This window comes from Argiope bruennichi, chromosome 8 (genome assembly GCF_947563725.1).
Source record: "Argiope bruennichi chromosome 8, qqArgBrue1.1, whole genome shotgun sequence".
Classification (NCBI taxonomy): Eukaryota; Metazoa; Arthropoda; class Arachnida; order Araneae; family Araneidae; genus Argiope; species Argiope bruennichi.
In genome coordinates, this window is record NC_079158.1 from 6,452,322 (window position 1) to 6,474,901 (window position 22,580).

General features: G+C 29.2%; 1 protein-coding gene across 1 annotated transcript in view; it reads left to right on the forward strand.

Annotated features, from left to right (window-relative positions):
* Nucleotides 1–22,580, forward strand: part of LOC129981428 (dorsal-ventral patterning tolloid-like protein 1) — a 206,776-nt gene that overhangs the window by 179,063 nt on the left and 5,133 nt on the right. Inside the window, exons 6-7 of the mRNA XM_056092268.1 lie at nucleotides 8,799–9,015; nucleotides 9,246–9,484. Of these exons, the coding sequence (XP_055948243.1) occupies nucleotides 8,799–9,015; nucleotides 9,246–9,484 (456 nt within the window). The remainder of the gene's footprint in view (nucleotides 1–8,798; nucleotides 9,016–9,245; nucleotides 9,485–22,580) is intronic.

The following is a 22,580-nucleotide window of genomic DNA, read 5'->3' on the forward strand; positions in this document are numbered from 1 at the left end:
GGCGGGAGGGGAAACCTTTATTTCCCTTTAAATCTTAATTATTATTGATAGAAAGACTATTCGAAGTAGATGAATAATTGTCTCACCATAATTAAAAAAATTGTTTTAATAAAAGTTTTTGGTAGCTGGCAGTTTTAAAAGCGAAGACTCTGTAATCGCACTCACTCAACCATAAAATCATCGCAATATAGATTTAAATTTAGGCGCCATGGCCCCACGAAAGTCTTGGTTCCTAAACTCAATTCCATGAGTTATGAGAGAATAATTATAATTAGCTTTCATTACGGAAAAAGAACCAATGGTCACCATCCAACTAGAAGACAAATTGTCTGAAAAATAAGAATACTAATTTTTTTGTTTAAAACTTCAAATCAGGAATTGATATAATGTTTAATAGCTTTCGGATGAATGATGTTCCAAATTTCTTATAAATTACGCTTTTATCAAATGAGTTTTTTTTTTTGACTTTATTATTATTATTTTTTTTTGAATCCAGCTGGAATGGTCTCCCAAACATGTTCTTGTATACTCTTTAATAATGATATTATTACAAAGAACATCTTGTAATAAATACATAGTTACGATATATTCACCTTCGGCGAGAATTTAGCATTTTTACTGAATTTATCGGGTGAATCTTGACGAATTTTTAAGGCCATTCATCCCTAAATACGATTAAAAGTAAATTAAAAAAGTAAAAAGATGCGTGAATTAAATTTGGGTTTTAGATGCTTTTTTCCCAAACTATTGAAACAAAAATTTGACCCAAATCTACACTTGTCATTACAGAATTCCATTTCTAAATCCTTATTTTATATGTTGAGTGATTACATTTGCATGTTTCTGAAAGTACAGACTGTCAGATGGCCCCCCTGTTTGTTTTGGTTCAAATTTGATAGTTGGCTACAGGTTGGATGTTAGATGTGTGCATCGAAATCGATCCGTCAAGCTCTCTTCGTTTCTTAGTGATCTTCTTAATGTATATTCGAACAGGTAGACAGACAGATTTCCTCTGAATGGATTTTGCTCAAATATAGATAATAAAATGATAGGAATCTACACATTTGGTTTAAAGACCGGATACCACATTTCATTCGTTTAGCATAAAACGTTTCTCAGTTTGTGTGTGTGTGTTACGGACATTTACCCAAAATATTCCTCTCACTCAGGAAGATCTAAAATAGAAACATTCGTCAAAATCTCGAGTTCGATTTTTTTCCTTTTTTTAACGATTGCAAAACTTTCTCTACACGAGAAAGCAATAAAAAGTCGTGTATGATACATAATGGAAAATACATAGTCACCAAATGCACACACCAAGCTTCATAAACTATCAAAGTTTTCTTAAAGAAAAGTTCCTTTTAACGCAAATGTTGCCTTGTAAAGGCCCAACAAAAGACAACGGGAACAAATGATCGCCGAAAGTCAGGATGGATCGAGTTGCCTTAAAGCTTCTGCCCTCTAAATTGGACCTCGAAGCGATGACGGTAGCAATTCTAGTAGTTGCAGTAACAAGAGTTTCGGTTGTTTACTTGGATTTTAGAACAAGAATATTTGGAAGCTGCGGATATTTCTGAACCTCCAAGTGCGGTGGCAACATTCAAAGGAGCGGAAAAGCTGATGTGTGCTGCTCGAAGCGGACGCATTGCAGAAATGTAACGAAATGTTATATTTATAGAAATACTTTCTGGCCAATAAAGGAATAAAAATGTTGAAATACTGAAAAAAGAAAAAAAAGCAAGAAACTTCTTTTCAAAGCTCAGAAATTTATATCCATTTTAAATTTTAGTTGAAATGGAATACTTGAGATAATTATGATTACAGATTGATCCAATAAATGAAAATCTTCATGAAATTAGTATTAAAATCCTTTTAAAAATAAAGAATTTTCAAATTCGTTCTTTAAAATCTAAGAAAATATTAATAAAACTAAAGTTGAATAAGGTAAGCGTAACCAAATGAGTCTTTTTAAATTATATAATTCATCAATCCATTCGGGGAATTCTTAATTCAATTCTCGTCAAACGTTTTAACTCATCAAAACGTTAAAACTAAATGTTTAACTGATCAAAAGCTAAATGTTTTAACTGATCAAACGTCTTCCGTCCCTCTGTTTTCGAATTGAAATAGTTAAAAAATAAGTAATAAAACCGTAAATTCCATTTCTCTGTTTATTTTTAGTAGTTAAATATCTCCATATTAACTAAAATAATTTAAATGAATGAATATCATTTTTGGTTTAAACAAATGCTGATAAATCGATCATTTATCTTCGGATTTCTGCTGCGATTTTGTTACGACTACGGTATTTGTATTTCATTTCTTCCATGAATTTTATATTCAAAATGCTTAATAAAATGCTATTCCTATAAGCTATTTCTTTAAGCAAAAATATTTCATAGATGACGGATTTTTTTTGTATTAATTATTTATATAGATTCTCGTCTGTGTAAATATAAACTTCAAGCAGTCTTTGAATATACACTTAAATCTTCCTATATCTTTCACTTCTATGTTTCAATGCATCGAAATCCTTGACTTTAAAAATAGTTTAATAGGACTAAAATTGTGATGAGTAACCCGCTTTATTTCTGCGTTTCTGCTGAAAGATCTATCCATTTATCACAGCTGGTTGAGGCAGCAACATCAGAATCAGGTGATGCTAACCGTTATTTTGCTCATTCGGTAGACTTGGGGAAATGTTTTTTCCCTTCAGTACATTTTTTTAAAAAAATATTGATGCCGGTGTCACATAAAAGAACGTTGCATAACGTATAAGTGGGGCAGAAGTTTCTTGGGGGAAAAATCACGGAATCTCCCTACGATATCAAAGTAGGATTTTCTTTGTTTCTGTTTGTTTTCCAATCATCCTGCCCATATTGCCGTAAACGGTTAACTTTGCTTTCGCGAGTCAGGTTGCAGCGATCCTTCTCCTCTCGCCCGAAAAATATCGGAGAGGGAAGGAGGGGGGGGGAGAAAAAGTAATGCGGACGTACGTTTCCACTCTCAATCAAAAATGTCATACATCCTATTTCAAGTTCGTCATTGGAAGTAGGGAGACTGCATTAAAAAACCTGTTCCCATTCCACTTTGAAGATCAGATCTGTGGAGAAGGGTACCGCAAAGGGGTTTTTAGCAGCAAAAGCAGATAATAATCTTTGCTCAAAAAAAAGGTTCCTTTTCCTGGAATGGTATATATGTAATATTTGATTTTGATATTCGAATGGATGTTGCCTTCTCTTCCCAAATAAGGTTTAGATCGGAAAAAATAGTCAGAATTGAATCAGAGCACGTTTTTGAATGTATCGGAAGAAATATTTGGTTTCTTGAAGAGAAAAGTATGAAGGAGTCTTCCTATTAATGCGAGATACAAGATATTGATTTCAATTTCTTTTGATGCCTTTCTAGAATATAAATGTATGTCATAGGTACGTTTTTTGTCAGGTATTTCAAGAAAGAAATTAAAAGTATTATGTTCAAAAGACTTTTTAACATATTAACGAAATGTTGCATTTCTATTTTAAAAAATATTTTTTAGCAACTAAGGAAAGTAAGAATGTTATAAATAACCAATTTTGATTCTTTTATAAAATCAATAAATGAGTGAATAGTCAGATTCACATCCCCTGATTTAGACAGTTTGGAAACAGACCTTACCATTTTAAGAAGGGGTCCATTCGCAAAGAATGGTGTCCCAATGACAATCCAATACAAGAAAGTTTGTTCCTCGAAAATATATTTGATTCGGAGTTCTATATTCATCGACATAATGAAGGTTCTCTTTCAACATTGCGAATATTAAATTGTGCAAATATTAAATTTTACAAGAAGGCGTAAATGAATGTTGTTGAACAACTCGATGGTTGTAATTCATTTTTTTTTTCATTTAGTATTATTTTTGTTTCTATCTTCTTCTAACTTCATAATAATAGATTTTTTTTTCAAAAGCGACAAATATAAAACAAAATATCATTTGCATTTTTTTTTGGAGAAACTTATACCATCTTTAGATTTACTTCTAAAAGATTATTTAATAAGTAGCACTCAGTTGCAATTATATACATATATATATATATATATATATATATATATATATATATATATATATATATATATATATATATATATATATATATATATATATATATATATATATATATATATAATGTTTTATGCCTTTTCATACCAATTATACTTTCAAACAATTTATGCTGTTTAATTTTAAAATAATCTATAATTATATAAAGCTCAATGTGTATGTGTGTGTGTGTGTTGGCGCTCTAAGGCCAGACCGTTTGACCTACAGCTCCCAAATCTGGTACATGTATACCTTGGATGTCGGAAATGTGCACCTGGGGTCTCTTTTTTTGAATTTTTAATTAGAATTTTAATTATTAATTAAAAACTAACTTTAAACCAAAAACCAACCTAACTTTTAACCAACCTAACCGAACCTAACTTTTAACCAAAAAAATCTTTTCATTTTCCGCACCGCCAAATGACACTAATGACAACGCCAAATCCCACACTAATGAGGCTAGGGTTAACATTTTTCGACCGATTATTTCAAACGATTCTGTTTATTTTCTTAATGTTTGATGCATTTAAAATTAAACATTATTAATTAATCGATCTTTCAGATTCATTCTGAAGTACTTTTGAATTAAAACAAAACAGAATAAAGTAAATTAAAAATTTCTAATCTACATCGCGTTAACCCAACTGGCGTAGAAAAATTCACGCATGCGCATTGTGTTCTGATTATTGACAACGAATTTTCAACTGATTCGGACTTGATTTAAATTATTTTTAGGTTAGTTGCATGCTTTTGTAAGTAAATTGTATTTATGTTAGTTATATATTTTTTGTATATGCTTACAGTTTTAAGTATATCGTTTTTAAAGTAGTTTATTTTAACATGTTTTCGAGCGATTATTTTAAACGATTCTGTTTATTTTCTTACTGTTTGATGCATTTCAAATTAAATATTGTTAATGAATCGATCTGTTCATGATGAATCTGAGAAAATTTTGTTGACAAATTCTTGAAATATTACAAAAATTAAGAACGCTATTCTATAGTGCCCATAAAGTTTAAACGCTCAGTGACTGTTTCCAGTAATCATATTACAAAAAATACTTTATTTCAGTAAAAAACATTATTATCTTAATTGCAGATTAATCCTTTCCACTTTAATTTAAAGTATAAATTCTACGGGAGCCAACAGAAAATGAGAGAGATACATATTACGTTATGACTGTAGGCGTTTATAATATTATGAGTGAATTATATGAGTATCAAAATTTGAAGTTTTAAAATATTTTGATGAAGAAGCTATTAAATTAGGAATTGAATAAAATATTTAATTATTAAAATTTTAACGAACATTAAGAGTGGCGAACCGGCTGGTCGCCAAAGGCGGCTAGTAGTAAATAAGTAAATAGATTTTCCTTTAAAAATATGCACGGGTAGTGTTTTGGCCTCATGCTTGCAAGTTTGGGAGATTTATTGATCTAGATCATTTTTTTTCTGTCATAGAATCGTTTTTTTTTATTTGTAATATTTCAAAATATATTAAAATTCAAACTATATCTGAAATGATGCGTTCTTCTGTTTTCAAAATACTGACTTTTACCTTAAAAATGCAATTATTGATCAACATTTTTATATGGATTTTATAAGTTATGTTTTAATTGTAAAGTCCTATTATTTTTAAAAATTAAAAGTCAATAGCTTTGCATATAAAATGTAAGTCATTTAAAATAAATCTCACTTCTCTTGAATCTTATTTGAATTTAAAAGAAATGCTAGCTTCAATGACGTCAAATACAGAAATAAACAAAAAATCATTAAAGCTTTTGAAATGCCAATTCATTAACTTTGGAATCAAAATTGAAACCAAATTTCAACTGAAAAAAAAAGTTTTATTTCAGCGACTTCATCTGCTTGAAATTTTCACTAATTGAGCATCCGCCGTTCGGAATTGGTTAGCAGAAAAAAGTAATCATCCCCTTTTCGAACATCGCATTCGAAATAAAATTAAATTCTTTCTCCTGTCTGTTTTGATTACAAGAATTCTGAAACATATTAAAAGGAAACTTCGCATTCAACTTCTGTCTTCAGATCAAGAGTATTCTTTAATTGTTTTTTAGAGACTAACATGGCGGACTTAAAAAGAAATCATAATTATATCGTAATGAAATTTACTTGCGCCTCGGATTTTTTCCTTGGAAAACGAAATTTCATTCGTCAAATGGGGATTGAGAAGAAATAAGGCTTAAACATAAAAGGACTCGGCCCCGAGAAAGAACTGGAGAACGAAACATAAAACCTCTTACATCAAGTGTCCTTCGAAATCTAATCTTCTATAAAACTTGCAAAGAATGAAAGGTGCATTAAGATCAAGGGAAAGGATTGGTTAGAATATTAATAAAGACTTTTCATCTCTAACTGGATGGCAACATATCGATTTATTTGACGTTGAGGTACCTTCATCTCCCTTTAAAAGAACTAGAAAGTATTCTTGTTGATTTGTATCGGTCGAAATGATACATTTTCTAAATTTAGAAGTTTTGGATTTCCTCTCCATTTGCATAATGGTTAAAGTTTTATTTTTACTTCAGAATACGAGGATAAAAAGGCAAAAAAATTTATTTAAAAGTGGAAGGCTCTGATTAAAATTTTATAATGTTCCAGTTTTCTGACTGAAAATTTTAAAAAAACTTGGGGAATTTTTTAATTTGTGGAAGATGATTATTTATAATTTCTATTATTCCAAAATTGATTTCTTAAAAGCATTCACTCTAGGATTATTTTTAATCAACAGAAAATTAGTTTTTTTTTAAAATAATTCCCTTAGTGGTGAGAAATGCAAATTTTCTAGACATTTTAATATCACTTTCTTCCGAAAAATATAAAGCAAACAAAGAAATAATTTTTAAAAAGTAATTGAAAACTGAATCATACATTTTAACTTATATAAGGGAATATATATGCTTTAATTTTTGATATTAAATTTTATTGAAATATTTACTCAGTCTTACATTATTGATTCCTACAAACCTACATTCTTTTATTTATTCTACAACTTCAAATTTGAATGCTTAAAAACTGATAAAAATAATTAAATTAGATGGCACAAAATCTTCCTTGTGACACAACATTTTCTTTTTAAAACTTGTGATGTAAGTGAAATATGTAAATTTGCTACATAAAAAAAACACTTATAAAACAGGGCATTAAATAATATTAGGTGGACACATGTAGAAAAATATGAACTTAGAATTAATGAAATTCCAAAAGAGATTGCCACCTTCAGAATATTCAAATCAACAAATAGAATCCTTCATTGATTTTCTTGTGCAGTTCAGTTTTATGTTTGGAATGAATATCATGCTTTCTCAAATTCTAGTTATTTTTAATCATGTATGTGATATTTAGAAATTCATCATTCAAACTTTTCTATTTTCTTTGCGGAAGTGATTATTAAGATATGCCTATTAAAAAAGCCACTTTCACCAACATTTTGAACATGAAATAAAAGTAAGGGAAATCTCAGAAACGGTAAATATTTAGTCCCGGATTATTATAAAAATTGATGTAAACTCCATTGTATTCATTAAATTTTTAATCTACGTTTCACACCATTAAAGTTAATAATGTAAATAAGAATTATCATGTCTTTAAATGTCAATAAAAATTGTTTGTGGTCTGAAACCAGCAGAAATTCCCATTACATTTCGGATACTTTTTTTATGCATAATGGAGTGAAACATCTTAAGTAAGTTTTATTCATTAATGCATTGTTATATCTTGGTTTCATTTCAGTTCTGTTTATTTCATTAAAATATTTTTATAACATATCAACCAATGTGTTATATATTCTGATATATGTAGCAAAAATCTTTCCTAATCTAAAATGTTCAGAAAATGGAGTTTTATGAGAATATTTTAGCTAGAAAATTTGTAGAGAGTGAAATTGATGACATCATTTTCCTTCTAATACATTTAACATGCACTAAAATATTGAAAAAGGAAGAATTTATTTGTGTCCTGATATAATACTGGAGACAAAAATAACTTATACAGTTTTAAGTGAAATGAATTACTTTTTATTTATTATCCAAATCCAAACGGTATATCAATCAAATCTAACAAACAACAATTTGTTGGCGCAAAAGATCCATTTGAGCATCCAAATTTCTTTAAGAGAAAAAAAAAATCAAGAGGTAATATTGTAGTGTTAATTCTTTTTTATCCTTATTCAGTTCAATATATTGATATATAAATCATCTTATATCAAATAATGAAATATTGTATGTTCTTTTTATATATTTCGTAATGGCAATTCAACAAGAAAAAACTATGCAAGTATAGTAAAGGAAGGCTAATGCCATAAAAATAATGTGTTTTTCTATTTAATTTTATTAATATTCTGCATATGTAAAAAAATAATAATTATATAATTAAATTTTATGCCACTTTAAATTTTTAGATGAATTCATTCCTTATTTAATACTATCATATAGTATGCTGTTATTCCAAGTAATGACAATAAATTAAAAAACTATAATAAATTAATATATGCGTATATTTAATGAATGATGATAAATAAAACCTTATATTATATGAACTAAATCCAGCATCGGATGTATCGCATTTTGAATCAGGATTCACTGGTTCATTAATGAACCGTTTTAAAATGATGCCTTGAAACGTCTAAAGAAATTTATTCTGTTTTTAGCGTATATATTAATGGTGAGATTTGTAGTGTTACATAGCGTTCTTTATTCTTGCAGAAGTCTTTCAAACAGATGGCTACTTGATACCTGGCTCTAAGTGCAACTATGAAATATCTCCAGAACAAACCAACAAAACAAGGGGGAAATTCTACTCTCCCCAATATCCGAGCAATTACCCTCGAGATGTCACGTGCCATTACAGATTCACTGCCACCCCCAACAATCGAGTGAAGATCGTCTTCGAGCAAATACGTCTACAGAAAGGAGATCTGAGGTAAGAAACTTATTTATGGATGGAATGGAGCATTTTTGTGATTATGAACTGAATGAATTATGAGATATTGTGATTATTTTTATGATTATGATTTTTGAAGAAATTTGATTTTAAAATATTTTAAATCGCTACTTTAAAAATGTGATAACAGTTAGTTCTTTTAAAATATTTATTTGAAAAGGAATGAATTGAAATTGAATCCATTAAATTTTTCGCCCTTTTTATTCTAGTTGTCTGAACAGTCCGGATGTGATCCTCGTCTACGACGGATCCAACAAGAGTGCTCCCATCATAGGACATTTGTGTAACACTAATACCTTCGTGGAAGTCGTCTCGACGGGAAGCGACCTGTTCATAGAGTTCCACAGCAGGAGTCACTTCCCCGGACAAGGGTTCAAAGCTTCGTATCTTTTCGACAGCAAACCACCACCTCCCCCCGGCATCAACGACATCGACGTGCCTTATATGGGTAAGAACAGACTTTTAACCTTTTCATTACTAATAAATGATTTTTTTTTGCTTGATTTGTGATTTGGACAAAGAAGCAATAATATGCATTTCCTTTTTCCCCCCAATAATTCAGAATGAAAGTCTGTAAGATGATTGTAGTCTTGTCTTTTCGCAATAACATCATCACAAATGTGATAATTCGCATTGCCAGGTGGATTCATTTATTATCCACTTGTACCGTTTATTTATAAACAAATAACGCACAGATTAGATGCACGAGGAAGGTAGGGTATGAATGGTGTTGCAGTTTGACTGGCCCATGCCACAGAAAAAATGTAGGCTGGTATCGCCTTCACACGGCTTGTAAGAATATTTTCAATAACCTGAGATCCCTAAAATTGACCAAAACATAAAACTGGCCATATCATATCTTATTTCTGCTAATGTTGAATATAGAAACTTAAATTCTATAATATATGAAATATCTAATACTATGTCCATGCATATTCTTTTGTACTTATATGGGGATGTATTTGTATACCATCTATTTGATGTATTTGCATACCATATATAGACATCCCACTTTATGCATATATACTTAAAGTGGGATGTATTTGTCGATGAGATAGAAATGTAAAATTTGAGAGAGAGGAATGACTAGCTCACTTGCTTAAGATGACACGACAGTGTTTTGCTCCAGAACGTAAACAGATAAAAAAAAAGTGTGAAGTTACATTTAAATAATCAGTAGAAATTATTTGCATAGAAAACAATAAAAATAAAAAAATGAGTTAAAAACGAAGCTGTTAATGTTAAAAAAAAGAAAAGAAAACAGCTTTTTATTACAAATTTGAACATTAAAATCAAAATAGTAAATGAATGAGGCAGTGAAAACAATACTATAAAGGAAATTTAGTCATTAATAACATAAAAAAAGGAAAGCCCTAACTATTTTTTCAAAATTACAATATATTATAAATATGCTTACAATATAATATCCGATGCTTGGATTATAATATCCAATTTATTTCGAATACTTTTAAATGCGTATTACGTTTTTTTTTTGAATTTTGAATTTTGATTAAAATATTACTTTCTCCTTTATGGTATAAATGATTGCTTCTAAGAACATTTTTGTATGCATATAAATTAAAATATTATCCATTAAAGAGTTTTCTAATTTATGATAATAATAGCATTTTATCAAAACATTCCATTTCGTACTGAATACATTAAATTACGAAATAGATTTATTTTTATTTTTAGAAGGCATTGTCTTAATATCTATGCTTCTTGATAAATTATTTAAAGACATTAAAGGTATTCATAAAATAGGGAGTTACTTAAAAGACGAGCAAATACATTTCGTGCAAAGGAATTAATCGAAAATGTGTGTTAGAAATGTAAAAATGTATTAGTAAATTTTTTCTCATTTTTATATCACAGTTCCGCAAAGAAATAAATATTAAATTCGTGAAGAAACCGTAATTATCACAAAAGGAGAATCAGCGTGGCATTATGAAATAACTTATTTGTCTTTTTTCCATCATAACAAGGACATTTCACGTCTTGACGTTTATCCTAAATATACCCGAAGAGTCATCCGCTCTCTCTTGCGGAATGAGTGACAGCGGCTTGAAAACGGTCAGAAATGCCTCGATTTCTCTCAAAGCCAAGCGATGCGTGATCTGTCAAAAAGTTCTTTTGAATGTCCCGAAGTAGATGAAAAGGTCCATTCGAAAACATCCCTTCGTTTACCATTCTAATCATAAAGGAATCCACAAACCACTTTCCTATGTAACTAGATCTGAAACTACAACGGTACTTTTGAAAGATGAAACAAGGAAATAATAATTTTCAATCTTGGATCTGTACGTTTAAATTTTATACCTTTTTATAAGCCTGAATTTTTTTCATGATTATAAAAATGGGAGGAAAGAGTATTGAATGTACAGTTGGGAACTACCGATGATTTCATACTTAGCCATTAAGTCATCGGTACTTTCAGAACACAATTATAAATCAATCGCTTCTTCTTGCTTGAGTTGCATTCCATGTAGGAGAGGCGCTATTTGGCGAAACACTTAACGCGAGAAAAACATAATTGAAGTTATCTAATATTTTTAATGAATTATTAAATCGTTAATTGCATATGAAAATTTAAAATGCATTTTGAAACATGACTTAATGATACTGAAAGTAGAAATCATATGATTTATCAGGAACCTGAGAATGTAATGCAAACACAATGACATGTTAAGTTAAAATACATGAGCAAATGAATTCGATATGAATAAATATAATGAAGAAGCGTGTCATCCATTCACTAAAAATTAATATTCATTGTGAATGTGCTTACATTTCCTGTAAATTTAATACTGCTGCAATACTGGCGTTCTTATGTTATGCTTATCTCATTCGCCCAGAATAACGAACTACACTCATGATGCATTATAGAAACCGAAAACTAAGCGTTGTAACGAGTCAGATTCGTGCATATGTAGCGGTACCTTGCGTGCAAATATCATTTGAGCTCCGTGTATAGCGATTGATTTTATACTTTATCTTTCTATATCATTACAAAATAATTTACAAAATAATTTATTGAGCCAAGTATGAAAAAGTGTAACAATCATTTAGAAGATTATCGTGATAGTGGCAGATGGATGATTTTAGTTTTTTTGCAAAAACGTGTTAGACGCTTATCATACGAAAATTATGATAATGATACGAGAATTATAACTAATGCATCAGCAGGTGAAAAAAATTCTATTTATTGGAATTGGGTTTCTACTAAAATGTATTGAAATGGTGCTACGTATTCTTTTATATTTCTCGTTTTTTTTCTCCTGTATATTATATCTCACTATTTATACATACTCTTCTAATCAGGTTTCAAGTGTTTTTTGAACATCCCATTCCCATATTATCATAAAAATAACTCAACACAACTCATCCGTAATAAATACATAAAAATATGCGCAAATGGATTATGCTATGACCAAGTTATGCTTAGACCATTGATAAAAAATGTATCACCTGAAGTGCATTATAGCATGATTTAAATAAAAAAATTATATTTCCCCGATTTATTGTTCTTTTAAAACTCGATGCATTTTATATATTTTGCATGCGTTTTCATGAATATTTTCTTTGAAATCTATCTTCACATAATCAAGAGTAAACGTTCCCTTTATTAATGAATCTTTCTTTTATCTTAAAATCCCGGCTTCTGCATTCGTCAAGAAGGAAATTCGATTTTTATTTCATTTCCAATCATCTCTCATTTAAATACTATGCCTGAGATGAAAAAAAAAATCATTTTCTCCAGCATAAAAAGATTCGAAATGAATTCCTCCCAACAGGCAGAAAGGAAGTCCGATTTGTCTTTTTTCTGTACAGAAAATCCTTTTCTAAAGAAAACTCCCCAAAGGAAAGAAATGATATCTGCATTAAGTATGCGACTTCTATTGATTTATCGAGAGAGATTAAAGAATTGTAAATAAAATATGAGCGCTTTCAATCTTTGTCGATGCGCTCTTTCAAAGCATTTGAAAAGAAAATTCAGATGTAGCTGCAGATTGGCGACGAGAGCACTTGTCCTTAATGCAGGAGCATCAGAAAACGCACTTCAAAAGGAAATTATGTCCTTGTAGGTGTTCAAGAGGAGATAACAGAAACAAGCTTGTTTATCTTCAATTCATTTCGAGAATCTTTGAATAAACTGAATTTCGAATATTTTTCTTCGGATGTTTGAACGGGGAGCTTAAATTTTGATTAAGGCACGGGATCAGTCACGTATTGGACATGGATGCGAAAGGGAAGTATTTTGTCACATCGGGATCGGGGAATATTTGAATGTTCATTGAGTGAAGATTTTGTGATAGTTGAAATAGAAGCACGTGACCTATTTGTAGACAATTAAAAGTGTGTTTGAAATAAAAGTTGTTTTTAAATGGATAAAATATGAAGTATGAATTATTATATTTTTCTTAAATCAATATTTTAATTTTCGGGGCAGATAAAGAATTTTCGATTACATTTTTTTTTACGAATTATTCATTTACTTATGATTTTTTTTGCATTAGAACATAACTAAAATACATTAAAAATCTTGATTAAATGCATTTTTTTAAAAAACTTTATATAAAGTTGAGTAGTTCTGTAGAAAAGTTTAAAATGCTCTATTTTTTTATTTTTTTTCACTTAATGCATATAGTCAATAAAAACACATTCTGAAAAAAAAATCCGATATTATTCTGTTTTTTTATTACGAGTGTAATTTTCAGGAATTTACATGTTTGCGAGGTAAATTTTCTTTAAAATTCTGTTTCCTTTTGAAAACCAGATTCTTTTTTATCTATTTGATGAACTTCAAAATGTATATAAACTTATTTTAGTGAGTATCCTTATTATAAATTTTGTATAGTTTATTAAATTCTGATACACTAAAAATTCTAAAACATGTAAATTTGAAAAAAAAAAAGTAGGAAAATTTATTGGACATACATTTTAATTTTACCTTCTTTTGAATTTATCAATTATTATTTTATTATCCAACATTTTAATGTTCTGTCTGTTTATGCTCTATAAACTATATATGTTTCACCATCCAAAAATACATATTGCAATTCTTCATCATTCCCATTTGGAAATTTCGAAATTTGTAACATATGCAGTAGTTTTGTATCCACTTCCAACTTTGTTCTTTTCGTGCAAAGTTTCAGCGCTGCATCATTCACTTAGCTCTAGGAATTCATTGACTAGCTTAAAATTGAATTTCCAATTTCCTTCAAGAATTTCGTAAGTTTTAATAACTGAATCATGATTTTTCAAAATTTCAACATCATGGTCAAAATTTCGAACTTTTTTTTGTCTCATCTTTATTTTTCATCCTGCTTTCTGTCTTATTAATCTGAATTTTTTCTTCAGATCCTAAGATTTCCAAAGACGCCTAAATTGAGTTATAACTGGAATTCATGCTACAAGGAACAAAAGAACATTATATAATGAGTCTCAGAGAATATTTGACTCACATGTAACATTTGACTCATATTCAAACATTTGCTTTTCTGCAAATGGCTTCGTTCCTTTAATGAATTTCTATTGCAGTGAGAATCGGCGAAATAGTTTTCTTTTCCATTTTATGAACCATATCATTGTCACTTTTTTTATGCAAAAGATTTGCATAATTTTTATTCAATACATACAAATTTTAATTGATTTATAGCGATTGCTTTTTAGCTGAAAATCCAAGAACTTAGGGAAAATTTATTCAGTGGATCGAATTTCGATGTACAGAAGTTCTATTGATTTTCTATTTCGAAATACTACTGATTCGATATTGCAGTTTGCTGAATTTCATTAAGAAAGATGCACAAGAGCTTATCGGATTTATAACATTTAGTTGACTTTTTACACTACAAATTTATTAACTGAGTCATTGCTGCTGTCTATTTTACTCTTGCCCTTTATCGACTGTACAGTACGTTGAACTTTGTCTTCAATAATCTTCGTTTATCTGTAAAATAAAGAACAAGTCAAACAAGCTCTGACTCAGCTTATAAAGCAAAGAATAACTATATTGATTTCATTTTTAAAACATTTTAATCAGAATTTTTTCGGAAAAATAGTGTCCCATTTTATTTTAAAAGACAACAACAATTTTATTTTAATTTTTGATATTTAATTTATTTAAACTGTCATATTTTCTGTAAAGGTTTACATTTGCTTTTACTAATATTAAAGATATAATAAATTAAAAATTATTTTCCAAGCTCAAAAGAAAAATGGACTTTACATTTCTGCTGTTATTTTATAACATGCACACTATTTAGTAAGCATATGCAGTAGATTTATTGAATTTTGGTAAATGCAAAAGCCATTTCGTATAGAATACTACGGTTATTGTAATCTAGCCAAATAAAAGTAAACGAAGACATTATTATGGCATTATGCTTCAGAGTAAACGATTTAATTTTTTTTCTTTATATTTTTATAATTCGTTGTAATTAAAATATATCAGTTGAAGAATTGCAACTATATGCAATAAATATAAGAAATATACAGAAAATAATTCAAAAATTAATATTGATGTTAGAATTTGCTAAAATCAATCTATGACTGATGTGTTTGCTTAATAGATTTTTTAAAAAAATGTTTTCGCACATAGCATAAAACATCTAATGTATTAAGGGTCCTATTAAAAAATTAATAAAAGTTCATTTTAGAACAGTTAAATTATATACGATACTAATCTGTATTGCTACATTGTTTAATCTTCATTTAGCATAAAGACAGGTTAGAGAAGAGAAATAAATTTCGTTTCGTAAAATGAATATTTAATGGAATTAGAGATATCTTTCTGCAAACCAACAGTTTTATAAAACCTTTGACACATATTGGAAGGAAAGCTTATTTTTCACAGCAAATCATTAATTCGACCGATTAGTTGCAGCTTTTGAACTTCCAAGTCGTTTTATTTATAGACTTGATTATTTCTGATGATTTTGGAGACAATAAGTATGTTTCAGACATTTTAAGTAGATGAAGGTCGATATCAGTACATGAATTATTTCGGCGTTTTAAATTTAAGGTTATTTGCCTTCTTGTAGAACATTAGTATTTGATTGTTAAGATCTGAAATTATTTTTTAACTAACATTTGAAGTAAAGCATGTACTTCAAATGTGCTGCAGCAACTTAATTTTCGAAAACTACTGCACGTTTTATTAGAGAATAAACGATATGATTTTACAACATAAGCAATGTAGTCAGTAAATAAAATTCAGAATCAGAACAAGAACGAGAATGTACCAAAGCCCACTTTATGTGAAATCAGCTTCATATTTAAAAGGAAAGCAAGTTTTCTTTCTATATCAGATTGGTCTTAAAGAATTTTTATATTCTTTGCACTAGATAGTTAGCACTTGCCAAATGATTTACTTTTAATGTTTGCAAAATGTGATGCCTGAATTAATTATTCAAAAAATGTGAGTTAAACTCTTATGTTGCTGAGACATTGCTAATGTGATTCTGAACTCTTCTGTTTTGTTAATCATATATCCGCAATGACCTTTGTATTATTGGCAGCATTCCTTCACATTTTTTTGGAAAATCAATCTTAATTAACAGTTGAAGTAATGATTCTCATTGGAACATTAAATTAGATCACATATTCATCAATTTCATATCAGTTTAGTTGAAAATAACTAATGATTCGTCATTAATTTTGATTTAATAACGATAATATGTATTTTTGATATTGAAATGTGGAACTTTAAATAAAAATTAAGATTCTTAAAATTGAGAAATAATTCATTCTTTATCTAGAAATGACTACTACTATTTCTAATATGTACTACTTATAGTCTTTTACATAGAAGGTATGGTTTTATTCACTAACTATACTCTTAATCCCCATCGTCCATTAACGGAAACTGCACTTTAGCTTTGCATATTGTAATCAGGCTGGTTTCTACAGGTTTTCGGAAAATAAAGTGAAACACAAATGTGGGCAGTTTTTCTTGACTGCACTTCAAAAACATAATCTACAGCCATGAATTGATTACCATTTCAAATTTCAATCTCCTCCACTCTCAGATGCTGTCACTTGGTTGGGGACACAAAAGATGCCCTGCATTTTCTTTCACACAGATGTAGCTAGAATAGAAAGACTAAATGTCATTGGAACAAACATCACCAGCTCTTTATGTTTTTGAAACAAGATTATATTCAGCTGCAATTGACTTATAAAGTATCCTTCCGAAACTTCAACTTCCCATAAGAATAACTTCTTTGAGAATGGAATTCGATTCTAAAGTCTGTATGATTAAGGCACTGCGGCTGACGACACCTCACAACAATGATACTTCATAATCCAGAAAGGAAATATCTTATTGTATAATTTCATATCTGTAAATGATTTACTGTTATTATTCGTTACAAAATTAACAAAAAGAATATTAAAAATGAATTTCGAGCTAAAATATTTATTTAATGCTAAGGCAGAAATCGATGCATTTAATTTCACAAAAAGTGCAAATTAATTACATCCAGTTAATAAATAACTAAATGTACTGACGCCACAGTACATGCGCTAGACATATTTCTGGCATGCTGGTGTATATTTTTTATTACAAATCAAATAGATTTTTTTTAAATTTTCATGAGTAATTTATATTAAATTAAACTAAATCATTTAAAATTTAAAAATTATCAATTTACGAGTAGAATGCTTTTACTGACCAAACAGTATTGACTAATTCTCATCTAAATAGAAAACGATTTTAAGTAAATTAGACAAGGTTTAAGTTAAAAAGACTAAAAATATAAATTAACTTTTTTCTGCGAGAATTTAAATTATATTACACCAATAAAGGCAATAAAAACAAACTGTCATTTAATCAATAAAAGAATCAACGGTAACTTCAAGATGAACTTTGATTTTCGTATTCGAACTGGTGGAAAGTGTCTTACGCACTTTAAATAAGTTAACTTGAATTAACTTCGTTTTAACTTTCATGAATTAATTTCGTTTTAATTTCAATTCATTCCGATTTTTCATTTATGGACGCTATGTACATTGGCAATTATATATTTCTAAATTTTATAAATAATTTTTAAAACTTCATTTTAATATGTAAAAGTTTACAGTTTTACAGAGCAATTGGTATTTTAAGATTGTACAAAATGGAACATAATTCTGAAAAATATGTTCAGTAAATAATTTAACTTAAGTTGGCTAGGTGTTATACATAGAAAGCAATAAATGAGACCAATTATATGTTGAAATGAATAAATGTATAACCATTTTACTGAACTATGTGCTACATATCGAAAAGCTTTCTTCAAAGCACTAATGTATTAGTAAACACTTATTTTTTGAAACTCTCGTTTCATTAATAAATGCGTATAAATTCTTAAACTATTAAACGAGGTCCTAAATATGTAAAGGATTTTCGGAATTTTATGGAAAACTTGTCACTTCCTTTTGGATTTAACAACTTTTTCCTTTCAAAAATGTTTTCAGTAAGCATTCACGTCGGAATGACTTCCGCCCTGTCAATGATCTGGAATTGAATTAAATGACGCCGCGATAGTACGGATGTAGAAATTGACACTGAACCCTAATGACCGTCAGCGACTATTGTGCAGCTCTTTCTGTTGGAGGTATGTTCTGTCCTAGAAGTGGAAGTAGCTAGATCGCATAAACTTTATATATCAACCAAGAAAGCAAGAATCCACACCTTACTAAAGGCTTCTCATTTCCATGGCAGAAGTATTACCCAATAACACTACTATGTAAGATATACACTTCAATAAAAAGGGGCACGTATGGAAATAATCTCGATTCATGGAACTTACATGTCTGCCGAGGAATTGTAAATCCGGCGTAGCATTTCTCATGGTATGTTCATATTGCTTAATATGGAACCCTAAAACATGATGAAACAAATATGACAGATGGCAAGCATAAGCATATTGTCTAATCATTTACATCCTTTCATGGCCTTTATGCATTCCGATGGATTTGGACAGTTCCATCAGGACTGTGCGAGACCCCACAGGTCAAACGTTGCTACCAAAGGGCTTTAGGAACTCTCTTCTCTTTTTAGGTACTTCCATTGTTCACTATAATCCCCAAATATGAACATTGTTGAAGATGTCTCGCACATCTTGCAATGTGCTGTTCGTCACCATCTCGCACTCCAATGAATTTATTCGATATCCTGCAGGATGAATGGTGTAAATTTTCACTAGAAAACCTTAAAGCGATAGCCGAATCTACGCCATGTCGTGGTACGGCATTTCAGTGTGCTCGAAGGACCCTAAGACAGGTGTACCAGTTTTTTAGCTCTTCAATATATACCAACAAAACAAATGAACATAAACGCACGAAGTGTCACCAGATATGAAAATATAATAAACGGAATAAATCTAATTTTGAACTTGTTCTAAAAACAAATTGAAACTCTAATGGCAAGGTGGCAGATCTACAATCTAAATATTGGTTCAAATGTAAAGATTAGAATCGTAATTAAAACAAGGTTTTTATTGAACAATAAGAACGTAGATTTCAGGTATCTGTGCTATTTCATTTATGGAATAATATAACTTAAATGTATTGTTCAGTATCTCTTAACAGAAACGAAACAAGTGGTTGGATAATAATGATGCCAACTTATGCATTTTGAATTATCTCTGCTCAAACTGCTGTTGCTCACGAAAATTTCTCTAATCTGAGCATAAAAGAATGCAAAATTTTCGAGCAATTGCAATTCTTACTGAGCATTCTGTAATTATTTTGGCCGATTGTTATTTCGAGTTCCGCACGTAGAATCATATTGCAATTAGTGGCAAAAACTGGAATTAAATTTTACAAAAGCAACAATTCTTTTATCGGAATAGTAAGTAGATTAAATTTGCTACATTTGGTAAAAAAGATCTTTGATAACCAAATATCGAAGGTCCTGATTATTTATTACAATTCTTAATTTGATTCTTTTCAAAAATTGTTGACCAATTGCAGTCCATTACCATTTTGTATAAATAAATTTTTACATGTCGCCCATTAATGCTAAATCGTGAAAAGCGAATGTAAATTCAATTTTTGAAGGCTTTAGTGTGGTTAAACATTTTTATATGGGAATGTGGATGATTTTTAAGATGTTCTTTTAAAACGAGCCTCTGAATAAACACATTGAAAGTTAATTTAGTATAACCACAAATAATATCAGTGAAATATAATTGATTGTAAATTTATTTTGTCTGCGAAATGAATCGTTAGACGTCATATTATTCATGTATTATTGTCCAATACAACATAAAGTATTGTCAATTCTTTCAATCCATAGAATATTTTATTCACATTTTAAATAATTTTTAATGAACGTATAAGGCAACTAAAAAGACGTAATTTTAGAAGAATATTGTTGTTGTTTTTTATTTTAAGCAACACATTATAAAATTCATTTCAACTTACTGAAACCCTTGTGAACTAATAGAAATTTATTTCTAAAGTAAATTGAAAACCGTTGAAAACAATTTGAGCACCAGCAAAATAATTCTTATTTCTTTCTTCTGACGTGACTTGTTGCCACCTAACAAAGAAAGTTTTGTTTAACGTTTCGCTGAGGGTAAAAAAAACGTAACCTGGCCTGAATAAAAACACAATCAAGAACAAATTCGGCTCTCAAAGAAAAAGATACTAAATGTGCAGAGCCAGTCCAACAGTTCATTTACTTTCTAGCAAAGATTTGGTCTTGAAAGAAAATTATTTAAGAGTAAAATGCTTTTTTTTTAACATGGCTCTCTTTCAATTAAGACTACGATGTATTTTTTAAATTATTCAAAACCTCAGCTGGCGGTTTATTCTGGTGATCACATTTATCATTTTTAACTCTTAGTTAATAGGATATTGAATGAAAATAAATGTAAATCTACCAATTATCTGCAAAAATAATTTTTTTTGTTTACATAGACGAGCATGCACATTTCTCTTAAAGCGTAAAAGAAAATAACATTCGAGCTTTAAATGAAAAAGTAAAGGTTCAGTTCGATAAAGAAATATTTTCTTTTGTTTGTTTTATTCCTTTAACTTGTTTCCTTTAAATATCTAAAATATGATAACTTTGTGTTTAAATAATTGAGATTTTAATAGTATATTTTTTCACTGAAAGAATTAAGTGGTAAGATTAATAAAAAGTCTTGTAGCTAAAGTATTCTAAAAATAAAATCATATTCTCTTGTTAAAGAAAGAATGAAGAGAGTAACGCACAATTGAATGGTTTATCGGTGAGATTAATGCATTCAGATTAAAGTTCTGTTTAAATTATTCAAATAATAAAGAAGAATATGTGTCTCGACGTGTTTTCTCTCTAAAAGACAGACCACTTAACCCAGAGTTATCAAACTGCAGCACTGTTAAACGCTGGAAATCGGAAATATGCATCTGGAATAGGCTGTTTAAAAAATTCATGTTAGAAATTTAATTAGTAAAAAAAATTAAAGAATTGCAGGCATTTTGCCCTAATAACTTCAAAAGTGTTGCAACAACAAAAAATTGCATCTTCTTAAGATATAAAAAATTATTTCTTTAATGATACCAATTTAATTGTCATGCGGATTTTTGCTTGATTTTTCGCAATTTTTTAAAAACGTTTTGGATAACTTTTCAAATCATTTTCCATATTTCGTCAATTACTTAATCATGTGATTTTCTACCATTGTTGAAAGCTAAAAAAGAAAATTTCTGTTTAGGATTCGTATCGGTTTGCATGAGGATTTAAACAGCCAATTTGCAGTGAAACAAAAATTTAGAAGCTATGTGCTTAATGTGAATTGTGATGATTAACGTCGTGGGACTCGATTTTTCATTTGGATAGTTTGCATGTGCAATACACAAAATACATGCACGGTCCATGCGGCTAATGTAATGCTTAAAAATACTTTGTTGGCCGAATCAGGGTCATCACATAATAAAAGTTTATGCATCCAAATTTGGAAGAAAAATAAAATTTCCCTTTATATAAATTACATTAGTAAAGCTAATAAATGCAACCTACTGGTAATTAACTACAATATTCCGCTTTCGAGAAATAATAATTTAGTGCCATTTATAATCTTTTGAATAACAATAATATGCTAAAATTATTGACGTTTTGATTGATGAATTATTTTCATTTATTATCTAGTTTTTCACTAAACAACGTTTGTTGATATTGTCGATTGCATAAGTTGCTATTATGCAGTAGCATTAGTTATATTTCTCTATTCTTAACAATATAGTAATATTTTGATTATATGTATAGAAAGTCTTGATTTATATGTATAGAAAAAATTCCAGCATAACGTATTTTTGACAATCAAGCAGTGCAAAACAATAGTAATTAAGAAATAGCTGTGACTAGCAACAAACTGTTAACCATAACAGTTTTTACATTTTATTGCTATTAAGAAAAAATGTTTTAATGTTCAAACAAAGCTAACATCAACTGTGCTAAAATCTTAATTTTTTTTCACTTTTAATTCTACAAACATTTTTATGACTTCTTTTAAGTTTTTCTAATCAACAATTCTAACGACAATCACTAAAATTGCAAAATCTTTCAGTCG